The sequence below is a fragment of the Mus caroli genome, unplaced genomic scaffold (assembly GCF_978045245.1).
Source record: "Mus caroli unplaced genomic scaffold, Mus_caroli_1 scaffold_7, whole genome shotgun sequence".
NCBI classification, from domain to species: Eukaryota; Metazoa; Chordata; class Mammalia; order Rodentia; family Muridae; genus Mus; species Mus caroli.
This window is the reverse complement of record NW_028227262.1, coordinates 16,722,090-16,747,626: the sequence shown is the minus strand read 5'-3', so window position 1 is coordinate 16,747,626 and position 25,537 is coordinate 16,722,090. Positions and strand designations below refer to the sequence as shown.

At 38.3% G+C, this 25,537-nt stretch overlaps 1 protein-coding gene and 1 pseudogene across 1 annotated transcript; one reads left to right on the top strand and one right to left on the bottom strand.

Annotated features, from left to right (window-relative positions):
• The first annotated feature begins 20,227 nt into the window (after positions 1-20,227).
• LOC110295825 (gem-associated protein 8 pseudogene) lies at positions 20,228-20,892 on the top strand (annotated as a pseudogene).
• A 2,226-nt stretch (positions 20,893-23,118) lies between these two features.
• On the bottom strand, positions 23,119-24,054 carry LOC110295826 (taste receptor type 2 member 140-like). Its single transcript, XM_021164200.1, has one exon. The coding sequence runs from the start codon at positions 24,052-24,054 to the stop codon at positions 23,119-23,121; it is 936 nt and encodes a 311-aa protein (XP_021019859.1).
• Positions 24,055-25,537: the final 1,483 nt, after the last annotated feature.

Here is a 25,537-nt window from a genome sequence, read left to right as displayed (position 1 = left end):
ACTTATCTTTGGTGGCATTGGTTCATGTCCTTTTAAAGCTCCTTGCACTCCACAATCTTCAGGTTCCCAATTACTCACCTACCCTCAAAACTGAGGTAACAACCCATGGGATCCTATTCACCTTTAACATAGATTCTGTGATGTGAACTGGGGACACCTATCTTCTTATCTATCATTCTTAGCAACTGAGCCATTTTCCAACAGCCTGTTTTTAACATGTTGACCTTACGTTGTATGTGCCTTTGACTTATTGATGTTCAGCAAGATTCTTGCTTATTACCGAGGTGTCAGTAAGGAACATTTTCAAGTTCTGTTTTCAAGTGATGTAGAAATTCACAAAATTTATATGAAATTCTTTCCCTAGCTTTATAGAAAAAATGTTCTCAGTAGCAAGGTCTAGTTAGAAATTGTGTGTGTGTGTGTGTGTGTGTGTGTGTGTGTGTGTGTGTGTGTGTATCAAAGCTCAATGTCATTGGTTGGAAATTATAATTTACCAAACTAAGATTTTGTAAATGTTTTTGGATAGGCATGAATACCCTGCTGTGTTTGTATGCTGCGGCCAAAATTAAATAGGAATGCAGCATTAACTTTAAATAAGACAAAGTTCACATTGGTTATGGAAAAACACTATCGTCCAAATTAGTATCAAATAATTCCAGTCATGAGCTGTGTGACCTTATCTCAGCCATAATTTCCAACTGCTGGTATTGAAGGTAAAAGAAATTTCTCATTTAATAGCATGCAGATAAAGGCTTATGCTCTTTCACTCATTTTCAGAGTTTTGCCTTGTCTAGGTTCTCTGTCATTTAAATTCATCTCATTTACTTGTTGTATGGTGAACTTCAAAACCCAATGTATAGAGGATGCAGGTATTAACTAATATGACAGCTGTACCTCATTCCTCAGAAAATAACATGAAAGATTTTTCATCACTGATAACTAATTTCAGCACATACTGTGTATCAACAGAAGACTTTAAAGGGAATAATGTGTAGGATTTTTCTTCCTTGGCATACTTTTTTCTGTGAGATACTCCAGTAAGTTCATCTTCCCCACAATTATCTACAGATAATTAGTGTTTATTATAACTTTATTACTTAATACCAAGAAACACACATAATCATAACTATGTACATATTTTATATGGTTTATTAAAAGTATCCTAAGGGCTTATAGGATATGAATTCTTATTATCAGTCTCTTCTATAACACTCAGCCATAATTTCTAGGAAGGATGCAGCTGAAGGTTAGAAATTTTTATAATGATGTACCTCATGACCACATTTAATTTTTAATATAAAAATTTTAGAAATTATATGGGTAATTTATGTGCATGTGTGGTGCCTGTTTGTCTTTATGTTCACCATAACAATGATTAGTGCACATGGAGTCCAGAAAAGTGCACTAGATGCCCTATATCTGGAGATGCAGATGGTTGTGAATAACCATCTGGGTGCTGGAAACCAAATATTTGTGCTCTGTAAGACAAACAAGTGCCCTTAACTGCTGTGTCATTTGAATAGCTCCAAGTTTTAAACAATGTTTTGAAGAGTTTTAATCACATCCCTCAGAGCCACATGATTTTTATTTACAGGATTTAGAAGTTATTGTTACCTTAGGAAACGAAATCTGTTTACTCACAACATCCATGTCAACATTAATTCAGAACTCAATTTGTGTTTTTCCTCTGAAGCTTAAAAAGTATGTTTCTGGAGATTTGAATGAGAATGGTCCCATATGTTTGAATTCCTAGTCCCAATTTAAGGAAGGATTAGGAGATGTAGTCTCATTGGAGAACTTGTGTTATCGGAGTTAAACTTTGAGATTTCTTTTTCTTGTTTCTCTGTCTGTTTGATTCTCTGACTCTCTCTCTCCCTCTCCCTCTCTCCTCTCTCTCTCTCTCTCTCTCTCTCTCTCTCTCTCTCTCTCTCTCTCTCTCTCTCTCTCTCTCTCTCCCTCTCCCTCTCCCTCTCCCTCTCCCTCTCCCTCTCCCTCTCCCTCTCCCTCTCCCTCTCCCCCCCCTCTCTCCTTTATACAACAATTCAGATCAGTATCTATTTTCTGTGTAGCAGGAGACAGCAGCAAGTCATAGTAGGTGTGTCTGTAGGGAACATTCTTAGGCTCTAGTCATCCAGAAGAAGGAAGATGCAGTTGCTTGATTTTGCACACACTGATCATTCTTTTGTAAGAATTCTTAAACCAGAGGAAGACTTTGCTATGACACTGATCCTAATTGTGTAAAAGCTCTGCCATCACTGGAAAGAGAGGTCCATTGGACACGCAAACTTTATATGCCCTAGCACAGGGGAACGCCAGGGCCAAAAAATGGGAATGGGTGGGTAGGGAAGTGGGGGGGGGGTATGGGGGACTTTTGGGATAGCATTGGAAATGTAATTGAGGAAAATACATAATAAAAAAAATAGGATTTGAAAAAATAAAAAAAAGTTCTGCCAGTTTGCATTGGTCTGAAACACTGGTCCTGGTCAATAATACACATTCACTCAAGACCTCATCTGTTCCTTACATACTCACTCAAGACTGCATCCCCTCCTCACACTTTATCCTCATTTTTTACTAAATTGTTTTATTAATTGTTTCTGCTAGAGCACACTCTGATGGAGCTTTTGAAGCAAGGGCGTATAGAAGGAAATTTTTGTCATTCTCTGTGTTCATTTTTTTTTTTTTTTTGCAAACCTAGCAGTGAAATGATATCCATTTGTTATCTTGCTAATAGAGTACGTTTTGTCCAGCTACAAGAGGGAAATGGCTTTTTTGAGGTCAGTAGGGACTTAAACCTCCAGTACTTGTTTCTCTCCTAGCTCCTGCTCCTTCCCCATCTTCAGGGAGAGTAAATCCAAAACAGAGTATTTCCTATCTTCCTGAGCTTCTTTATGCCTGTCCATCCCAGCTGCCCTCCATCCATGAATGTCACTTGTACTTAGAGCTCCTGAGAACTGGTGGAAGGCTATTTGGATTATGTTCTTACCCCACCCTTTGCAAAACCACAGACCAAGCCCCTTTTACCATATTAAATACATTATCATGGATTACTCTATCATTCTAAAAATCCTAAAATATCAATGAGTATATGAAAGTTAAACTTATCACTAGTTTTTATATTTATGTGGCCCCCTGATTGCACCTGTCAGGGCTGTGGCAAGCCTGATCACCTCTTATGGAACTGCCCTTCAGCTAGACCCAAGACCAGATGTCCTTGTTATAATCAGCTTTAGTTCATTTGGAACCCTTGGCCAACAAACATAATACTTCTATTTTTGACATTAAAAATAAGTCAGGGTCCTTTAAGCAAAATCTTGTTAGTGTATGCAATGGTGTCAGCGTTTGGAAGCTGATTATGGGATACAAGATTTTGCTGAAAGGACCCAGATATAGCTGTCTCTTGTGAGACTATGCTAGGGCCTAGAAAACACCGAAGTGGATGCTCACAGTCAGCTATTGGATGGATCACAGGGACCCCAATGGAGGAGCTAGAGAACGCATCCAAGGAGCTAAAGGGATCTACAACCCTATAGGTGGAACAACATTATGAACTAACCAGTACCCCGGAGCTCTTGACTATAGCTGCATATGTATCAAAAGATGGCCTAGTTGGCCATCTATGGAAAGAGAGGCTCATTGGACTTGCAAACTTTATATGCCCCAGTACAGGGGAATGCCAGGGCAAAAAAGTAGGAGTGGGTGGGTAGGGGAGTGGGGGGGAGGGTATGGGGGACTTTTGGGATAGCATTGGAAATGTAAATGAGGAAAATACCTAATTAAAAATATTTAAAAATAAGTCAGGGAAATATAGACTTTATAGGATCTGAGAGCAATTAACAAACACATGGAAAAAATGGGGATCACTCAGGTGGGACTGCCTCATTCTAGTGTTATCCCACCCACATTCCATGTGATGATCCTAGATAGTAAGAATTGTTTTTTCCAAACCCATTTGGCTGCCTAGTATAGATATGATTTGGTCATCACAGTATGGAAGCCTAATATGAATAAACCGGCTAAAGATACCAGAATGTTCCCCTCTTGTGGTTGTCCCAGGCCCACTAGGATTTACTTAAGATTACCTCAAAGTTTGAGGCTGTCTTCTGCCTTGCTCTTAAGGCAGGAGGCTTAGCAAGTACTTACAACAGGGAACTAGATAAAATAATTATTTCCTTATGATATTCTCAATTATTAAGGGCAGATTCAATTAGCTTTCAATAAATGGTGGCTGGGTTGATGGGCTCTTTGGATAATCATATGCCACCAGACAAACATCTTACTGCTTTGTCACAACTGCTGTTGCCTTGACCCAGACAGCCACTATGGTGGAGGCTGTAGATAGTCTCTAAGTACACTGAGTTTCTTCAGGTGCAGGAAGTACTAAATCAACATCTCTATCAAACCATCCATATTTTACAACAACATATTGACTTACTGGCAGAAGAGTTGGCCCTTGTTAGGGACATATCTCTATTGGCATGTGGCTCCAAGTTTCACTCAATCTGTCTAACCCTTTACCAGGAACATTCTGATTATAGTTTCCCTAAGGAAGTGATCAAAGCCTGGATGGCAGAGATCCAGGAGGCCACAATGGAGGCTGTTCCTCATCTTCCCCTTGTGTGACATGGCTCCACGGTGATAGCTCTTTGATGGCTGGTAGTCAATGACAGGTAAGGTCCTGAAAGATAGGACAACCCAAGATAGGCACAGTCCAGTATACTGGAAATCCTCCAAGATGGATGGGGTCAACACTCTAGAGGCCGTGGCCCTCAGTTTCCCACTAGGATGTCACAATCTAAAAACAAAAGGCATCTCCTGCAGGAGGACCTAATTGAAGGCTGCCTGAGAGACCAAGGATTGCTGAAACAGACAATGCCAGCCAACTGGGAACTATTTAGAAGAGATGCTTCCTTGGAACCAATGGAGATTGGATAGATAATATTAAAGGACCTTACAGAAGCACTCAGATGACCTTGCTGTAATGTTTCTCACCTACTCCTGGAGTCTATACTTTAGATTCTATGCCATCTCACCTCCAACCCTCAAGGGCAAGTAGAGTTGGGCAGCAGGCAGTCCAGGGCACAAGCAGCAGGGATAGTCAATGAATCAATTCAGAAGTTGCTAAGAAAAAAAAAATTATGAGCAGACTATCATTGCAGAGACAGGAAGTTCTTTCTGGCAGGGCTTTATCCACACAACAGCAAAGAAGAAGAAAAAGAGAAATACAAAGTATCCCATAAGCAAGGCTGTATGGAGTGGGTGCTGCTACTTGAACTTTAGGGCCCACTTTTGAAAAGCAATGTATCTTTGAAGAGACAAATACCCAAGGAGCATGTCAGAGTCTCTACTCTGTACTTTCCATTCTGTATAGGAAACATTTGAGGTTCCAACTGTACAGTGGTTCCTGGAAAAGACTGTTTTCAAGACAAGTTGAGGGCAGTATCAAAAACAATTCCCACATATTTCTTCTTTTAAGCAAACTGACAGATCATTTCTTCATAAAGGGCTGTTATTGTTATGATTTCCTTGTCAACCTTGTATGGACATGCAGTTATAAATTAATGTATTTCATTTTGTTTTTTTAAATAGTGGTTAGTTTCATATATTATCTGTATAAGTTCAAGTCATTCAAATGGTTTGAAAAAACTATGCATCTTTGTATTAAGATTATAAAATTTATAATAATAATTTCATACATTTTTACAGTTAGATTTAAAATTATGTATGTTTGTCCTGTGTGTGCACATGAGTTATATCACCAACACTATGATTAAAATTCAAGTATATCAATTCTAAAGAGAGCCAAAGCAATACAAATTATATCTCAAGCCAGAAGTAATGTCTCATGCACTCATGCCTTAATCTTAGCACTGGGAAGGCAGGGCAGGTGTATCACTGTGAATTAGAAGCCAGATCAGTCTACATATCAAGTACTAGGCCAAGCACTGTCACAATGTGATCATTTCTTAAAAAGAAAAGGAAGGAAGAGGAAGAAAAGGAGAAGACGGAGCAAAAGAAGCTGAAGCAGAAGCAAAAAAAAAAAAAGCAGCAGCAGCAGGATGAGGAGGAAGAGGAGGAGAAGGAGGAGGAGGAGGGGGAGGGGGAGGGGAGGGGGAGGGGGAGGGGAGGAGAAAGGATGAATTATTTAATTTGTGGGATAGCAGAAATGTTTGTTATGGAAACGACTACATCCTAACCCTGTAAAACCACTTCCATACACTGTATGCTTTTAACATAAGTAGGACTTTTCTATGGTTGCTGTTGAAGTTCAAAATAAACTCTTAATTTCCTGGCATGCAAATAAAGACATATCCCCTTTCATTGTTTTGCAAAGTTTTGTTTTGTCTCATTAATATATAATTTGAATTGATCAGGTTTAGAAGCCAGCTAGTCAAATTTTCAGTATCATTATGTAGGAAGAAACGTGGGGAGTGACTAAGTTGATGCACGAACCTCAGTATCCAGGGGACATTAATTACTTACCTGTATTCTTATGGTTCCTGTCACCTTCCTTCATTCTGCACATCACTAATTTCTATGAAATATATGGCTTGAGATAAGAGTCATTTCTTGCTTTCTCTCTTGTATTATTTAATGTTAACTTTAAAATAATTTTTGAGGAATATATATATATATATATATATTCCTTATACCCATCATTTTACTATTTATTTAATTATTATTTAATTTATTTACATTTTCAAATGCTGCCCCCTTCCCTGGTTCCCCCTTCATGAGTTCTTCACCCCATTCCTCCATCCACTTTGCTTCTGATAGGATATTCTGTCTCCCACCTACTCACTCCCACCTTACCCCAAGCACCCCCTTTCCCTTGAGCATCAAATTTCTACAAGTTTAAACATATACTTTCCCACTAAGGCTATGCAAGGATGTCCTCTGCTACATATGTATGCTCTTTGATTGGTGGCTTAGTCTCTAGGAGCTTTGAGGGGTTCAGGTTAGTTGGTACTGTTGTTCTTCCTATGGGGGGCCACAATCCCCATCAACTCCTTCAGTCCTTCCACTAACTCTTCCATGAGAGTCCCAAGCCTCAGTCTAATGGTTGGCTGTAAATGTCTACATCCATCTCAGTCAGGTGCTGATAGAGCCTCTCAGAGGAAAGCCATGCTCTTGTCTGGAAGCACAACATGGCTTCAGGAATAGTGATGGGGTTTAGTGCCTGTGGTTGGGATAAATCCCAAATCAGACTGCTCTCTCTTTCCTATAGGCTTTGCTCCATTTTTGTCTCTGAATTTTCTTCAGACATAACCAACTCTGAGTCAAAAATTTTGAAGATCACAGGTGGCCCCATGCCTCAAAGGGATTCCATGTCTATCTACCGGAGGTGGTCTCTTTAGGTTGCATTTCACCATTGTTGGGCATTTAGGCTAAGGTTATTCACATTGGGTCATGGGGACCTCTCATATACCTGATGTCTGGGTCTTTTCTAGTTTTCCTCTGCCTCTCCCCCACACTGCTACATATTTCTCATTCTCCTGTCCCTCTGGTTTTCTCTCTTGTCTCCTCCATACCTGATCTTGTCTCTGCTTTTCCCCTCCCATTCCCCTCTCCCACCTTTGATCCTTCCTTCCTCTGCCTCCTGTGATTCTTGACAAATGGGACCTCATGGGACTGAAAAGCTTCCATAAAGCAGAGGACACTGTCAGTAAGACAAAACAACAACCACATATTGTGAAAAGATCTTCACTAACCCAATATCTGATAGAAGATTAATATCCAAAATATACAAAGAGCTCAAGAAGTTAGAATCTCAAAAATCCCCATTTAAAAATGTGGTACAGTGCCTCCCTATGAGTCCTGGAAGTCTCTCACCTCCCAGGTCTCTGGTACATTCTGGGGGTTACCCCCAACCTCCTATTTCCTGAGGTTGCCTATTTGCATTCTTTCTGCTGGCCATCTGGTCTTTAGTCCTTTTCCCTCACCCAATACCAGATCAGGTTCCCCTCTACCCCTCAATGCCCCTACCCACCTTGTCCACTTTCCCTCCCAAGTCCCTTTCCTCCCTCTCTCCCCACTTGTGATTGCTTTCTTCTCTCTCCCAAGTGGGACTGAGATGTCCTCACTTGGGCACTTCAACTTATTGAGACTTTTGAGTTCTGTAGACTGTTTCCTATGCATTCTGTATGGTTTTTTTTTCTTTTTTTTCTTCATTTATTGGCTATTATCCACTTATTAGTGAGTACATACCATGCATGTCTTTTTGGGTCTGAATTACCTCACTCAGGATGATATTATCTAGCTCCATCCATATGCCTGCAAAAGTCAGGATGTCCTCATTCTTAATAGTTGAGTAATATTCCACTGTGTAACTGGACCACATTTTCTGTATCCATTCTTCTGTCATGGGACATATAGGTTGTTTCCAGCTTCTGGCTATCACAAATAAGGCCATTATGATGACTGTGGAACATATCCCCTGTGGTATGCTGGGGCATCTTTTGGGTATACCCAAAAGTGGTATATCTGGGTCTTCAGGTAGATCTATTTCCAATTTTCTGAGCAACCTCCAGATTTTTTTAAAGCGTGGTTGTAGCAATTTGCAATCCAGCAATAGAGGAGTGTTCCTCTTTCTCCACATCCTCTCCAACATTTGTTGTCACCTGAACTTTTGATCTTAGCCATTCTGACTGGTGTAAGGTGGAATCTCAGGGTCATTTTGATTTGCATTTCTCTGATCACCAAGGACTTTGGTGGTACTCATATATAATTCTCAAAATCATAAAAATAGTTTTTTTAAATTATTACTTCCATAGTATACAATAAGAATATTCATCTTTACTTGCCCACTGTATGAACTTGGATGGGCCACAAATGAATATCAGGCCTTTGACTTTGTCAAAGCAAACCAACTTGAAAAAAAAGCAAAATCAGTAAGATTGCTATCACCTGGGGTCATATATTTTTCTCCTGAAAAATCAGAGCAGTTTTCAAGTAATATAGTGATATTGGCAATTTTTAAAAGTAAATTCTTCCACTAATTTGATAGAAAATGTGTCTAATGCTGTCCTTAATTCAGGGGAAATACAAAGAAATTACAGTAGCTGGAATTTTATCTCCTGACCTAAAGTTCTGCCTATATCTGAACAGGAGATAGGTAGGTTAATGTAGTTGAGGGTGAATGCAACTTAAGTAAGGATATCTTAGAAGTACAGTGTTGGATACAGGAAACATCATTCCCTAAAACAGTGCAAAATAACCCCAACCATGCACAGAGTAGCCTTGTCACAATGCCCAGTCTTCATTGGATTCTCATCTGGTAGCATTCAAAGGAAGGGATATTCCTTTTCACTGTTCTGCTATGTTTTGCCACATACAGCTTCTGGGTGATTTGAATTAATCTTGTTTAGATGTCCTCTGGTAAAACCTTTAAAAGAAGTATATGGTGGATGCAGGGAGTGATTACAGTGGAGGTGAGCCTCAGTCCTCAAGTGAGAAAAAGATAACCAAAGTGATTCCTCAACATTGACAGTTTATTTCAGCTAACACATGAAGTTGTGAGGATATAAAGATATCTTGTTTTCTGTGGAAAGTTCATGTTTTCTAAAGAGATCTGCAGTGATAAGTATTTTGTTGCCTTTCTAGGAAGGACCGAATCACCCACACTTTGGTCTTTCTTCTTCATGATCTTCATGTAGTCTGTGAATTGTGTGGAGCAAAGACTTAAGGAAAGGCCATCTAGAGACTACCCCACCTCGTGATCCATCCCTTATACAGTCACTAAACACAGACACTTTGGGGGATGCTGACAGGAGCCTGATAGAACTGTCTCCTGAGAGGCTCTGCCAAAGCCCAACAAATACAGAGGCAGATGCTCACAGCCAACCATTGACCTGGGCACAAGGTCTACAGTTGAGGAGTTAGAGAAAGGACTGAAGGAGCTGAAGGGGTTTACAACCCCATTGGAAGAATAACAATGTCAACTATCCAGAGCCTCACACACACACCCCACCCAGAGATCCAAGGGACTAAACCACCAATCAAAGAGTACACAGGGAAGGACCCATGGCTTCAGTCACATATGTAGCAGAGTGTTGGGAGGTGGGAGTGGATGGGTGGGTGGGGGAACACCCTCATAGTAGCAAGGGAGGGGGAATTGGATAGGTGTTTTTTGGGGGATGGGGAGGAACCTCGAAAGGGGGCAATATTTGAAATGTAAATAAATAAAATATCGAATAAAAATATTTTCATTTTACATTCCAATAAGAAAAGAAAGATCTGTAGATAGTCAGTACAGGTTAAAGCATTATTATTTACAGCCAAATCTCTCTCTTTCTCTACCGGCAGTCTAAAAACAAGAGGAATATACCTCAAGACCCAACTGTGTGCCCCTAAGCTAGAAATTTGTGCTTGAGGTCTAGCGCCAATCCTGGATTACTGTTATTTAATCTGGTTTCAAGAGATGCCTTGTCAAAGGTGATCTATGTTAAATATCACAAGGAATCTCAGATAAATTAAGTCTGCGGAGTTCTATGTTCTGTCAGTGCCTTGGGAGACCCGAGGAAGAAGCTGATCAAGCTCCATACTTACTGAATATCTTTGTGTATGTGCTCTCTTTACTTTCAGTGCACCATGCTGCTATTGTTATATTATCACTTCAAATTTTCACTTTTCTCTATGTTTATCATTTGTCTTTTACCAATTTCATAAAGCCTTAAGAAATAATTAAGTTTTTTTTACTGCATACTAGTTTTTGGGTTGTCTATTTGAAGGAAACACTATAGATCTAATTGTGTTTATTATTCATTTATCTCATTAATATAATCTCTGTGTAAATATAGATACATTTCATTTGTGAAAAATTTCTTATATTAATTATTATTGGTGTCTGTGTGTGTTTGTTTGCGAGTGTACCGGGTGTGTGTGTGTGTGTGTGTGTGTTTATGTGTGTGTGTGTTTGTGTGATTGAAGGCACACGCATGCCATAGTAGATATCAGAGAACAACTTTTGTGAGATGGTATTCACCTTCTACTTCTGCATCACAAGTCTTGGCTTGTATTCTTACAACTTTATTAACCAATTCATTAATATTTTCTCAGTTTTATTTGTTATAGGACACTTCTCTATAATGCATTGTCTGTGACATAAAATATGCAAAAATTTAAAGTGTAGACAATACATGATTTGGAGCAAGAAATTTGGCTCAGTGGATAAGAGCACATAGAGGACCAGTGTTTAATTCTGATCTCTAACTCCACTCCCAGAGGATTCAATGTCCTCTTCTAACCTCTTAGGGTAACAGGCATAAAGGTGCCAAAAACACTCATATACATACAATAAATACATATAAAATTGTAAAAAGTAATTGGTCAGATTTTATAATCCAATAGTATACTGTATTAAATATTACTTTCAATACATGAAAGCTTAATAAATCTGCATTATCTACACTTGTGGTATACCTGCTTTTTATTGATTATGACAACATATTGCACTTCACTGATCTGTCTTTTCTACCTTGTCTTGATAGATAGAATTGCTAATAAATGTTAGTCATATTTCTCTATTAAGGTGTGTACGAATGCTGTTGATTCAGCAAGTAAGAAACAATTACATATACACAATGGACACTGACAATATAGTTATTCTATTCATTCAGCACTACTAAAGAATTTGTGTGGACCTGATTGTAGACAATTTGGCAATAATTATTTTATTAATTATAAAATATCAAAATTATTACCAATTGCACAAAGTTAAGAAAATTTCTCAGCATATTTACATACTTTTAAATGAATAGAATCTTTCCTTTTTGGTTTTCATAGGCATCCATTTAAGCACCACTATCTTCTAGATTTGTTAAATGACAGACATTTATGTCCTCAAAGTTCATGTGGTTGAAGTCCCAGGCTAAGTGTCTATTAGTGTTGCACTCTGGATCCTGTTGAGGTGTGCAAATCACCTTGCTCTGTGACCACAGACTCCTCATGTCTACCCTGTTCTCATATGGATACAAGTCCCCTTATATTAGTTTCATCAAAATTATTTATGCATAGGGATATCAGTAAATGCTGTATGGCAGAGGCTCTCAACCTGTGGGTTGGAACTGCTTGGCTGGTAACATATCACACATCTTGCATATCAGATAATTTCATTATGATTCATAACATCAGCAAAATTACAGTCATGAAGTAACAATGAAATAATTTTATGGTTGGGGGTGGGGTACCACAACATGAGGAACTGTATTACATGGTTAAGGAATTAGGAAAGTTGAGATCCACAGCTATATGGTCACCTCTGAAATCATTACAGCACCAACACTTTCAGTTTCAGGATAAGCAAATTAGTCCCTCACATTCTTCCTGTGGCTTATCCACTAGTAGCATTCACATGCAGAAGGTGCATATTAAATAATATCAGTTTTGATTTGTTTTCTAATATGGGATGGCACTACTTAAGTGAATGTATAAGAACAAATTTTGGCTACAATTGGGTTTGTAGTTATCTTCTTTTGAATTTTAAAAGTATCAGAAAGTTATTTTGTAGAATACAACTTTCTAAAGCTATTTCTCGTGTGAATATTCTTTCTACAAATTCATATAGATACTTTCTGAATTTGTCTTGGGTTCTGGTGGTCTCAGTGTCTTACAATATACCCTCTTCTCTAACTGCATCCTAGAGAAATATCAATAGGTTTACTCAGGGAAGGACCCCACAATAGGACAAGGAAACGATCCCTCTCAGGTCTGGTTTGGTGAACCATTAAATTTATTGGGATTCTTGCAGAGGCATGAGTGATGGTTTCCTACCACAGTGAGGAGACATAGGACAGCTTCATCCCCACAAATATGGGTGATAACTCATAAAAACTGCATCACTGCAGCTCCCTGAACATTCTGCAGATGTCTCAAGCAGGTTTCCCCTCTTTCAGTAACTTTTCATAATCACATATCATTTTGCATATTTAAGCCAATTCATAACATAAAATAAAATGGATTAAGAGTATTATTTAGCTAAATATCCTTTATCTGCAAGACACAAGAGAGTGAGCCTTAGGAACAAAACTCTTTTCATAAATTAGTAAACAAATATTTTCTGTGAAGCACGATATTGACTGTCATTGTGACAGGATCTAGAATTACCTAGAAGACAAATCTTTAGGCATCTACAAGAGAGACATTCTACATTAAATAAATTGAGTTAGGGGATTTCAGTCTTACTGTGAGTCATGGCATCCATCACTTTCCACTTGGCCCCAGGTGGGCATCTAAGCCTCTCACCCCACTCTGTGGGGGGTGGACAAAGCCCCCAACTTGGGACTCCAAGGTGACACCCTGTTGCTCTGGGGTTATAGAAGAGAGGAAGAGAGAAAGAGGGAGAGAGGAGAGAAGAGGAGAGGAGAGGAGAAGGGAGGAGAGGAGAGGAGAGGAGAGGAGAGGAGAGGAGAGGAGAGGAGAGGAGAGGAGAGGAGAGGAGAGGAGAGGAGAGGAGAGGAGAGGAGAAGAGGAGAGAAGAGAGAGGAGGTGAAGACAAACAACAAGGAAAGAGGAGAGAAGACAAAGAGAGGGGAGAAAAGAGAGAGTGTAAGAGTAAGAGAGCGAGGTGGGGGCTGAACAGCCCTCTTCACTGTTGCTAGGTAAGTGGGAAAGAGTTTAGCGGGTTCAGACCTTAGCTTGACTGAAGACCAGCCTGCAATCCCCCACACATGTGTGTGTGTGTATGTCTGTGTGTATGCATATATGTGTATATATATGTATATAACCTGCTATTTGGTAATCATTTTAAATTTTTTATAGATTAATAAATGATAGAAATATTGATTCCAGTTCTTAAACTTAACTGGTTCACATTTACATCTTTGTATACAAATAGGTTTGTATTTTGTCAGCAGAGCTATAATGTATTTGAATAGTGCTTAATTCACACAGAATCTTTTAAGTCCATAATGTTACATACACCTGAATAATTTTGAAAGTACAAATTTACATGCCACACCACTGCAATTTCTGTTCCCTTTACATGCTGCTAAGTACCAGATGTAGGAATACTGCCTTCAGGCTTCTACTCTGCACAGCTCTCTCCATCTCCTGGCAATAGTTCCTTCCAGATAACAAGCCCTAGAAAAGCTTCAGGCCACACATGTAAGCATTGTTACATCACATACTAATGGGCCAAATATTCTTAGGAAATTCCTTCATCCAGGAATGTCATTCTGTCCTACCCACTTAGCCAGAGTCTCAAGAAAGCATAGTTTCCCTAAGTCTAGTTAGATAATGTCAGACAATCTCAGGTCCATACATGCATAGTACTATACTTTTCTCATTCCCTACTCTCTTGGGATGGGTACTTAAAATACTAAATCTGTTATTCTAAAAGGTATGGTAACCACATTTTGGTCTTGCTTTGTGTTATCTTCCACCTTATGGGATACCTCTATACTGTTTGCATCTCTAACAAACTCTGCCAGAAAGATGATCCATCTCCATCCCTGGTCATCTCTAACATGTGCCAACTAAGAACTGATTTTTTTTTTCACTAGAATATGAAAACTGATCTCTGGTATTCTTGAAGGAGCATATAATTTTCTATCTTTGAACCTGCACCTCATATACCATAGCACAGAAAACAAGGATTGCCTGTTTTCACGAATGAGGACACATCAATGAGCTGAGGGAAAAGCAATTCCCAATGCTTGTCACAACAAAATTATGGGACTTTTCTGTTTAACATCAACATTCCAATATAGTTACAGATAAAGCTGATCTTAGCTACTTTGTGGGTTCCTTTTTTTTATACCCTTTATCCTCAGTAAGACAGAATAAAGGCAAGAGGAGAGGGAGACATAGAGGGAGAGAGACAGAGAGACACAGAGAGACAGAGACATCACTGAATCTATCTTTCCATCTTGTTTCTTCTTTGAGCACAACTACTAACAAACCGCAACCAAACCCTCTAAATGATCAGCAACCAACAACAATGTCTCTCAGGTCCCTAACATTTATATATTAAAACTCTGAAAAGTTTCCAGAATTCAAAATGTCACACAATTGCAGAAACTATCTGCAGCTGACAAAATCCATGCCTTGGTTAGAGTATAAGGCATATCATTGTCTGCTGCTATAGTCAGGCAGAAGAAGCCCCATATCCCTACATCTGGAATTAAAATGAAAAGGCATTCTTATAATATTTCTGTGTTTTTAAAAGAAACCAAAATTCCAAAATTGTCACTACACACAGAAGTGACAAAAGCCATATGTAGTAACATGAGGTGACCGCCATTTGCAGAGTCTTTATGTGGGCTGCAGTTTTGACTTCTCTGGAGCCTTTGACATTGTGCTGGGTGTTCTTCAGATGTTTCTAAAAGAAAAAGATAAGCAAAGTAAACATTTTCAGAAACATAGTGTTGATGTGTCAAACCGGCCTAGAAAATTGGGTAGAGTTTCTTGATATAGCACTATAGGACATATTTGCACATATCCATCAATCCAGACATCAATATATCTGCTTATGACTAACATGTTTAAGAAAAGGATGAGCAAAGATGGCAGCAATGTCAATTAAACTAGTTTTTTTTTTTTAAGTCTCAACTTCTGTTCAAGAAAAACAGTGTTTTAAGAGTAGCTATTTTGAGAAAATAGAAGATGCTGAGTCATGTAGCAAGCCAGATGCTGCAATGATTGGTCACTGTTCAATATTTTTTCATAATTATCTTAATTTTTCTAGTTATTAGAGCTGGGTAGATGGCTAATACCAATAAACTTGCAATTAGTGTCCAGATCACAGAGATTCTGGAGAGAGCCAGAGCAGTGAAGATCTAAAACACTGAAGACATCTTTCTTTTTTTTTGACCCAGTCCACCCATGATGTTTACCCAGGCTAAAAATGTACTGCCTAAATTTCCTATTATTAATTTCACACTTAAAATAAATGTTAATGTGAAATATAGGATAGAACTCATTGCCACTGGAAGGATGACTTAGTTTCTAGTAAAGTAATGAAGATGTGTTAATCAATCTTCTACAATGCTCTGTGTATAAATTCTTGAACTCTCAAAACATTTACTGCCAAAAACCCATATATACAGTGCCAAGAAAATACAAATCACTAATGTCCACAGTGTTTTGGGTGAAACTTTTATATTTCCCAAGGCAGCTAGTTTAATCTTTCTCCACATACTACACACCTTATACAGAGCACCCTGGTGCGTTTGCTTTGTTCTTTTGTTTGTTTGTTTGTTTGTTTTTTAGTTTTGCTGTTGTTGATGATGAGGAAGAAACACTGAATTCTCAGTTTTATCATCAAAATCAAGATATACTTATTTGTATTGGCTTTGATAGTTTTTATTTATACAGATTTTAGTGTCAATATTTGATTTCTGGACAAGTAAGGTTGGGGAATTGTAATTAATATCTGGCAACAACATCTAGACTGACATATAAAATAAAAACAACATTAAACACATCAAATTTAAGTTTGCACAGGGACTGATGGATGCTTCCCAAAGTTCATACAGTAAGCTCTCTGTTACCTAAAATTCTTGTAGACATTTTTGTTCCTCTGAATTCTGTACTGAGAATAATAATCATCTTACTTTTTACAGGGTCATGCATGCACACACACTGCTACACACACACACACACACACACACACACACACACACACACACACTGCTACCCTTTAAGAGAAACATACAGATGCTGTAGACTTGCTCTTTCATTATTTCTGGTTCAACATTAGTGGGCTTCCAACTCATTCTTAGTACTGCTACAGTTCTCAAGATGCTGTATAAAATAGTTTTCATGTATAACTGATGCAATAAGATTATAAATTTGCTCTAAGCTTAACATTCCTTTGTCTCTGTATATGAAAAAGTTGATTGTCCTATCATGCTATAAAGCAAAGAATTTAAATGAATTCATTTACACCCCAAGGGTCTTTCCAGCTCTCTGTATCTTCCTTTGTTAGTACATACTCTTTAGCCTTTAGCACCTAGCAGATTCAGATTTTGCTATCTCTCTCTGCTTTGTACCAATATCTGCTATATTGCCAAAAAGCAAAGCAAATGGAAGTATCAAAGAAGACAGAAAAACACCCAATTTTCAATGTTACAGTAAATCTGATGTGATAGTACACACTGGTAACCCAGACTAACAGTGAAGAGGTGTATGCAGGAAGATAACTAATCCAAAACAAACTGGATATGTAAATGAGACACTATTTACTTTAAGGATTACAGGTAAAACATTAGGTATTCCAGTTTGGGGGATGGATCACAGTCTCAGTCCCCTGTAGCAACTGGGCAGCAATTACAGAACAGATAATAACAAGTAAAAGCATATCACTATTTGAAAAGTTTTAAAGAAGTTCCTAGAGTAGAAGCATGAACAATGCCATCACTGCAGAGAAAAATGTCCTCGAAACATGGCATGGCTCCTTCCATAGAACAACAAAGAGGAAAGAGACAAAGTGAAGTACCTACCGAACACTCCAGGGTTGAGGCTGTGTGGAGAGGATACTACTACTGGAAGTTGTAGGTCTTTTTAAAAGTGGCCAAACTTGCAATCACCAGGAAAGAATAATACATGAAACCTAATGAGCAACCCTGAGCCTTTCACCTGCATCTTCCTCTCTGCGTGAGAATTATGTAAGATTCAACCTAAATAGCCATTCCCAGAACAACCAGACTTGTCCAGACAAGGTGATTATGGACCAAGAACAATTCCTATCTTGCATTTATTTCTTCAGAAATGGATGTTCTCCTTAAGGATTTCCTTCTAAACAGCACAGTTTCAAAAATTAATGACTATCTGTTTACTATCTATTCCAAGAATATTTGGCAATACACATTGGTCTTGACAAGTTAAAAAAAAAAACAATAAATAAAAGAGGAAGAAATGTTCAGTTGGGTGAGAAGAGAGTATCAGGAAAGTGCTAGGGGATGATTGGAGAAGGGTTAAAATGACCAAAGTACACTCTATTAAACTCTCAAAAATGTAACAAATAAATTTAAAGACTCCTAATGACTTGTTGCTATATTCATAGACCATACAAAAACTTTCTCCTTCTAGTAAATGACAATGAACATAGAGCCTCACTATGTTAATGAGTATAGAAAAAAGACCATGGAGATCTCAGCACTAAACTAAACACTCATAACAGTCTTCACATCAAGGCTCAAGGATCTTTGTGAAAGAGGAGAAAGGAAGATTATAAGAAACAGAGATAGTTCATAACAGCAAGAAAGCTGGTTTGGGGACAAAATGAGGCAGCAGTACGCATAAACTTATAACAGCAAATGTAACAACATGCACACGACCTGCAATAGCTTAAATGAGCCAAAAATCCCAGCATAGGTGAGGAAAGTAGACATCAAATCCTGCCTCTACCTGAGGATCTACAGACATTTGGTAGCTTTAGAGACAAGACTCCAATTTTGTTGTTGTTGTTTGTTTTTTGAGGTGTTTTTGTTTTTGTCTTTAAACAATGTGATCCCTTGTGGATCAATCACACACCAAGATAGGCCCCATCTCAAGACCAGTCTAGCAACAAAAAGTAGGTTCTGTGTGGGTAGGGCGAAATGAAAATTCAAAGACAGGTGGGAAGAAAGAGGAGAGTGGAGAAGGTGGTTATGGGAGGAGTTGGTGAAATGAGCTAATGTGTTCAAAACACACTGCACGAAATTTTCAATTAATTAATAAAAATATTCTTTAGGTAAAAGAAAAAAGTACATATAACAGAAATCCACAATATACCACCAGACTAAATTATTATCTTTCCTTTTTAGTAAAGGAATGTACCATTGGAGAACTTAGCTCTTGTGAACAAATGAAACAAGCTGAGGATATTAGCACACCAGCTGCTAGGAGGATTACTTCCACCAAAGGCTGTAAGGACATTCTTCTTCACTTGTTCATAATTTGAGCCTGTAGGACCGTGAAAGGTAGCTTGCTCCCCAGTTGAGCTAAGGCTCGAAGCCCAGGAGACCCTGATGGGATGGTAGGTGCTTTGCCTGTTTCTAGTCACCAGGTCCTTCTCACTAGCCATACCCCCAATGATTTGTGGCCATCAGTCATGTAAGAGCAGTGCCCCAAGCCTCTCCATGTATACAGGACATGCTCTGTGGTCACATAGGCTCTAGACAGATATCCAATTTAATGAGGTACCTAAAGGCCTAGAGGGCTTAGCCAATAAACTTTCCTTCCCAGACACTCTTCACTGCAAAAGGTATCTAATCTCAGGCCCATCTTGAGAAGTGGGGTATGGTTTTACTCAGCCATTTTCCACCATGACAATAAATACCTTAAAACCATGGACTGCCTCTTTTCACTGGGATTTTGCCATGGGAAGCTATGAAGGAGGCCTTTGCCTATAGAGCTTTAGTCTAATCTCCCATAGAAGGCCCCTCTGTGCTCCCAGCCATGTCTGCCATGCCAATAAGTCCAAACTGAAGCCTGTTGCCATCAAGTCAAGGACTATCCCTGTGGCACCAGCTAGACTGCCCTTCCTCCCTCCCCTGCCCCCAGCCCTGGGCTATATTCAGCCTGTGGGCCCCACTCTGTTCTTAGCTCTTCTGTGGCTTCCAGTGGTGCCTAGATGTCCAAGAGCCTGAGAACCAGACAGCCCTGGCCTCCTTGCAGGCCCCAGGACCCCTGAGCCAGCTCCAGTTGTCCCGCATGTCACACTGAGCTTCCCCACTCCTGGAGCTGTGTCCCAGGGATTCCTTACAGCCCAACATCTGGTGGCAGGGTGGACACAGGACCCATAACTCTACATGAACTTGGATGAACTATATGGAATAGAGTGTTAAGTTTGCAAACAGTTCTGAAGACATAGGCCTAAAAGCTAAAAATTCTATCACAAGGGACATCTATGTCCTCCCAGTAATACCTGAACAATTTTCAAATGCTTTAAAGAAATGGGCACCTTTTCCAAAACCAAATTCTCCCATTAAATTCATGACCTCCTTTGTTTTATATTTTTGCCTTACACACACACACACACACACACACACACACACACACACACACACACACACACCAATTCAAGACTGAGAATAAACACTATCAAAAAAGCACAACTCTGTATCATTGCACTATGAGAATTCCATTGTCTAGGTCTGGCAATAAATCTAGTGTATTGGTGAAATGAAAGCTACTAACAGGAGACCTAGGTCCATTGGTGCCCACCCCCTGAGACCTCTGCAAGCTGCATGTCCACGAGTACCCACTTGGACTTTTGCAATCAGAGATAACAGCAACAGCCTCACAATGGGTGGAGGGCACTACATCTTGTTATTCTCAGCCAATGTATGCAAGATACTGGCAACATTTTCATTATGCAGTGCTTTGAATGTGAAGCCACTAGATTCCTAATTCACTTCCTCTTGGTTCTTCCCTCATGGAATTCTTCCCTGGAACTCTCTTGCTTATGAGGCTAGGTATCCTTGGAACTGTCAAGGCCAGCACAAGGCTTGGCAGGAGTCTCCCTACTGTGTTTCCCATCTCAAAAGCTCTGGGCAGCCTCTACATAATAATAGAACCCCAACCCCTGCATCCACAAGAGAAAATGAAGCACTGTATGAGGAGGAAGGGCTGGAGTCAGATTCAGATGAAGTGGAATGCGGGCAACCTGAGCAATATGGAAGTCACTGAGGAACTCTGCCAGTAGAGAGAAGGAGCCAGCAGCAGCTGGACACAGAGTGCCTGAATGATTATGTGAATGTGTACTGTGGCCTGTACTTCAACCACCATAGGTCAGTGGAGCCCCCATCTGAGAAGCCCTGGGAGCAGCGCCCAGCAGAGATGAAGCGCTTATATGGCAACAGTGCTCCCAAGATCATGGCCATGGAGGCTTCTCTACAGCTGAGCTTTGACAAGCACTGTGACAGAAAGCAGCCAAAGTACTAGGCTGTCATTCCCTTGAAGTTCTGAGTCCTGGGCACCGGGACCCTAGGCAATGCTTCACAGTTCCTAGCCTCACCCTCTTCATCTCTTCTGGACATTTTTCAGAGAAAGAGGCCTGCATACGGACATGGTGGATACTGTCTGTTAGCCACTATGAATTCTGTCATCAGGAGGTATATTGTTGCCAACACGAGGAATGTTCACTGACAAAGTGATAATTGTATATACCATACTGGCTCTTGATTTTCTCTTTAACCGTCCAGTCCATTGAAATTATTGCCTAGCAATACTGCCTATTGTTTTGCATTTTTAATTTCCTTCGTTAAACCCTCCAGGACGTCATAAAAGCCTTAAGCCACATGTCATTTATTCCTATATTTTTTTTAGACCAGTTTCCATACAGTGCATGCTAGCTACAAACTTATAAATCTTCTTGCTTCCACCTTCCAAATGCTAGCTTACAGGTTGCCACTGCCCACACTGGCCTTCTGTCCACGTTCTTTCTGTGACTGTAGATTTTGGATCTCTCTGAAAACGATGCAAGTGAACAGACAAGTGGCATTTGTTACTCAGCTAGGTGCCAGCCTGCATGCTCTATAAAAGGCCTGAGAGTAAATACTCTGGGCTTGGCAGGCCATGTTGTTTGTGTCATAACTGCCTAACACTGTCTTCACAGCATAAAAACAGCCATAGTTACTAATTAAGCAAATGAATTTGACTGTGTTTCAATAAAACTTTATTTGTTTAAAAAAGAAGCTACTAACAGACAGGCATTTGCTAGAAGGGTTCTATGTAAAGTCATTTGAAGTCATGATGAAAAAGCCTGCAGAATGCTGTGTTCTTTGGTCTACCAGTAATGCAGCAACACAGTAGAGGGACTGTGACATGAATGTATAGTGATTCTAAAAATGTCTAATTTCTCTGAGATTTGTGCATACACATTTTTTATTGATTCCTAACAAAATAACAAACACCTAGTTCCTGAACAATTTATGTATTTCCCAATTCAGTCCTTCAACATTTTTTCACTAAGAGAAGTCATTCATATAATGTTTTTAAATGGGCTGAAATTTTTACATATCAATGAGCCCCATGTATGTAAGATAGCATCTTCCTTTAAGAGGCTACACATTACATATATTTACTTTCTATAAAATGTGTGGCCCCGTCCAATTGAATCAGAAAAAGTACAGAAAATATACTCCTCACTTTGTAAAGGATAAATAATTAACAGTCAATGTTAGAGTAATGTTGATAAAACATAAGCTAGTAATCCAAAGAATTCACAAGATCCTTGCTATAGATCCAGCAGTCTTGAAGCAAGGACACATGAACCATAAAACCATTTCAGCTCACATCACCTCCTCTCTTTAGCCTGAGTTTCAATCTGTTCTCCTGGGTGATTACATTTATACATTTTTAATTTACATTTTATGTTGCCATACAATCAATACAATACACATACAAAACACAAAAGTTCATGCTATTAACACATCAGTTCGTCCTAAGTTACTCTATGACAGCATGGTTTGTTTCTCAGAGAAAAAACACAGGTGTATGCTTACAGAAAGTAAAACAAGAACATAAATCTCTTCATTGTAGTATTCAATGAAGATACTTACAGTCATGATTTGGTATTCATGGAGATAGAAATATAAATGCGATTCACAATATAAAATCTACTTTAAAACGATAGTGCTTTTCCTAATGATGAATATGTTCCAAGAATTCTTCAATTCCAAATTAATTATAGAAAGAAAACTTGGATTAAAATGAGAAATTTCATTAAAATTATTTGAATTTGATCTTGTATTTGAAACAGAGAATAGGTTATTTATATCTGATGTAAAAGGCCATATATCATTTCTTAACATGTTCTAGATTACACAAGTATTATTATGTGGATACAATTATAGTTTCACGTTATTATGTCATCATGAATATATTGTTTTTACATATGAACATAAATCATTTTAAAATGTCAAAGGCCTTGTGCCTATATAGCAAATTACATTATTGTAATACTCTATGCTCATATATTTATTTACTCTATATTCAAGTCTATCCTTTTAGAACAATATAGATATATCCAAATTTTATGTCAATGCTGTAATATGTTTAGATATTTCCTAGTCTACCAAAAAATTCTGCAAACTTACAATGCTGTGAATGAAGGAAAGAAAGTAAAATTTAAACATTTAGTTACTTAGGAACTGATGTTCTAAAATACAGAAGATGCTCAACAGTAATGTTTTAGGAATGTGAGGATTCTGCATCCCTGAGCCTGCACCTCAGCCACCGTGCCATGGAAAGAACAGCCTGCCTAAGCTTAGTGTTTCCCAGAATCAGGATATATGAGTGGCCTGAAGGGAAGGCAAGTCCGGTAGTAAAGGAAAATAGAGTAACTGAATTTTTCTTCTGAAATTCAATGTTACAAAACTGCAAAAGGATCGACAGGAAAAAAATGGTATACATTGACAGAAAGGTGACCACCATTTGTAGGGCCTTTATGTGGGCTGCAGTGCTGATGTCTCTGAAACCTGTGGCATTGCCCTGCATGTTCTTCAGATGTCTCCATAGAGAGAAAATGAGAAGGAGAAACATTGTCAGAGATACAGTGAATGGTATAAGTGTGAATATAGTGTTGGTGAGTATAATAAGCCTAGAAATATGAGAAGCAGTACTTAAGATAGCACTGTAGGATATATTAGCTTCATATCTGTCAATCCAAACATCAATACATCTGTTTACGATTAAAATATTTGAAAAGAAGATAAGCAAAGATGTCAGCAATGTCACAGATACCACTTGTTTTACTCTCCATTTTAAGTGAAAAATAGCGTTTGAAAAAATGCCTATTTTGAGAAAATAAAAGACGCTGAGACTTGTAGCAAGCCAGATGCTGAAATGATTGGTAACGGTCCAAGATGTATTAATTTCGCTCACCAGTCTTTTAGTCATTATTAAAGCTGGATTCAGTTCATATACCAATACACTTGTAATTATTGAGCAGAGGAAACCAATTCTGGAAATTGCCAGAGCAGTGAAGATCTGGTCTATAAAAGATAGCTTTCTTCTCTTTACCCAGTCCATGATGTTCACCAGAACTATGAATGCATTGCCTAAACTTCCCCCTATGAATTCCACACATAAAGTAATTAATAATATGTAATATAGGACACCATTCATTGTTTTCAAGAGGATGCTCCAGTTTCTACTACAGTGCTAAATATTTGTTAATAACAGTCTTCTGAAGCACAACTCGTTGATTCTTAAGAATTCATAGCATAAAATTTTAATAAAGTCTTACATACAATGTCACATAAACATAAAGAATCACTAATGGGCTGGATTACAGTTTTCTTCACAAAAATAATACATTTTTTAAAAGAAGCACATCTGAGTTTCATCCAGATCCTATATACCATACAGATGATGTACTGAAGTCCTCTGTAATTGATGCTGAAGGAAACAAAATTGCCATATGCTGTCACAGAAATGAATTTATTTAATTACATGGTTTCAACTATCTATATATTAATTTTTAACCGTTTAATTACTGACAAGCAAAATTATAAAGTTATAGCTCACATGAAAGTCAACAGTATTTAAACTGCTGTGTAATATAAGGATTTAATTAAATATTTCAAAAGGGTGCCAGTATAGGCTCTTATTCTTGTTTTCCAATGTTCTCCCTAGAAACAAACAGCTACCTAATAATTTTCCTCAAATAACTGTGACTGACAAGATTGATACATTTACTTTTTATGAGGTCATATGTACACACATACACAGGCATGTATGAGTTCATAAATGTGTATTTATTTCCATGATAATCCTTTTTATTTCTGACTTCTATTACTCAGGTTTATCATTTACTGAAAACTTAATGTATATTTCATTTAAGATTTAGTAATATGATAGTTTGTTAGGAGATAGTATAATATTGCTTTCATTTGTAATTGATGCAGTAGTTATGTAAATATTCTAAAGACTCATGAGTAACCTTTTCCATACATGCAAATACGTTTGGAAACATTCCTATTGTTATGAAGTAGACAATAAACTTACTTAAATTCATCTGCATAAAATGAATCCTCTTCATTCTCTGTGTCTCCTCTCTTTGTTCACGCATGTCATTCCTTCCCCAGTACAAGCTTCAGGTACTATTTGTTTTCCTCCACTTTGTACCAATATCTGTTTATTTAAAATTACCGTAGGCACCAAGGTATATAAAACAAAATACACACTCAAGGCAAGCCAGGAAATGTTGCAAGAGGCAATAACATTCTTTAAGATATAAATAATAGCCAAAAGAGCAATAACACACAAGAGAAACTATCAAAATAAGCAACTGGAAAAAACATCAAAAACTTTAGGAAATGGTATATATGGCCCAGCACTGAAGAAAACTGGGCTCTTTGGTTAGACTCTGAATCAAAGTAACAGCAGCAAAAATGTTTAGATTGAAGAGAAAGTCATGGGTTATTGAATGTGAAAGATACACTAAAGCTACCTACCTCTAGAGCAACACTGAGCAAAGAAAATTTGACAAAAATATTCTGAGATTTCTCATAAATGCCCAACATTTAGGGGCAAAATTACTAGGAAGATGAATTAGGCTAGTACATGAAATATCTTGGGCAAGATTTCTAAGAAAAAAATCACTGGC

Bases quoted from the DNA above. Each gene is read 5' to 3' on its own strand.
- LOC110295826 (XM_021164200.1), bottom strand. From the start codon at position 24,054: ATGAATGGTGTCCTATATTACATATTATTAATTACTTTATGTGTGGAA.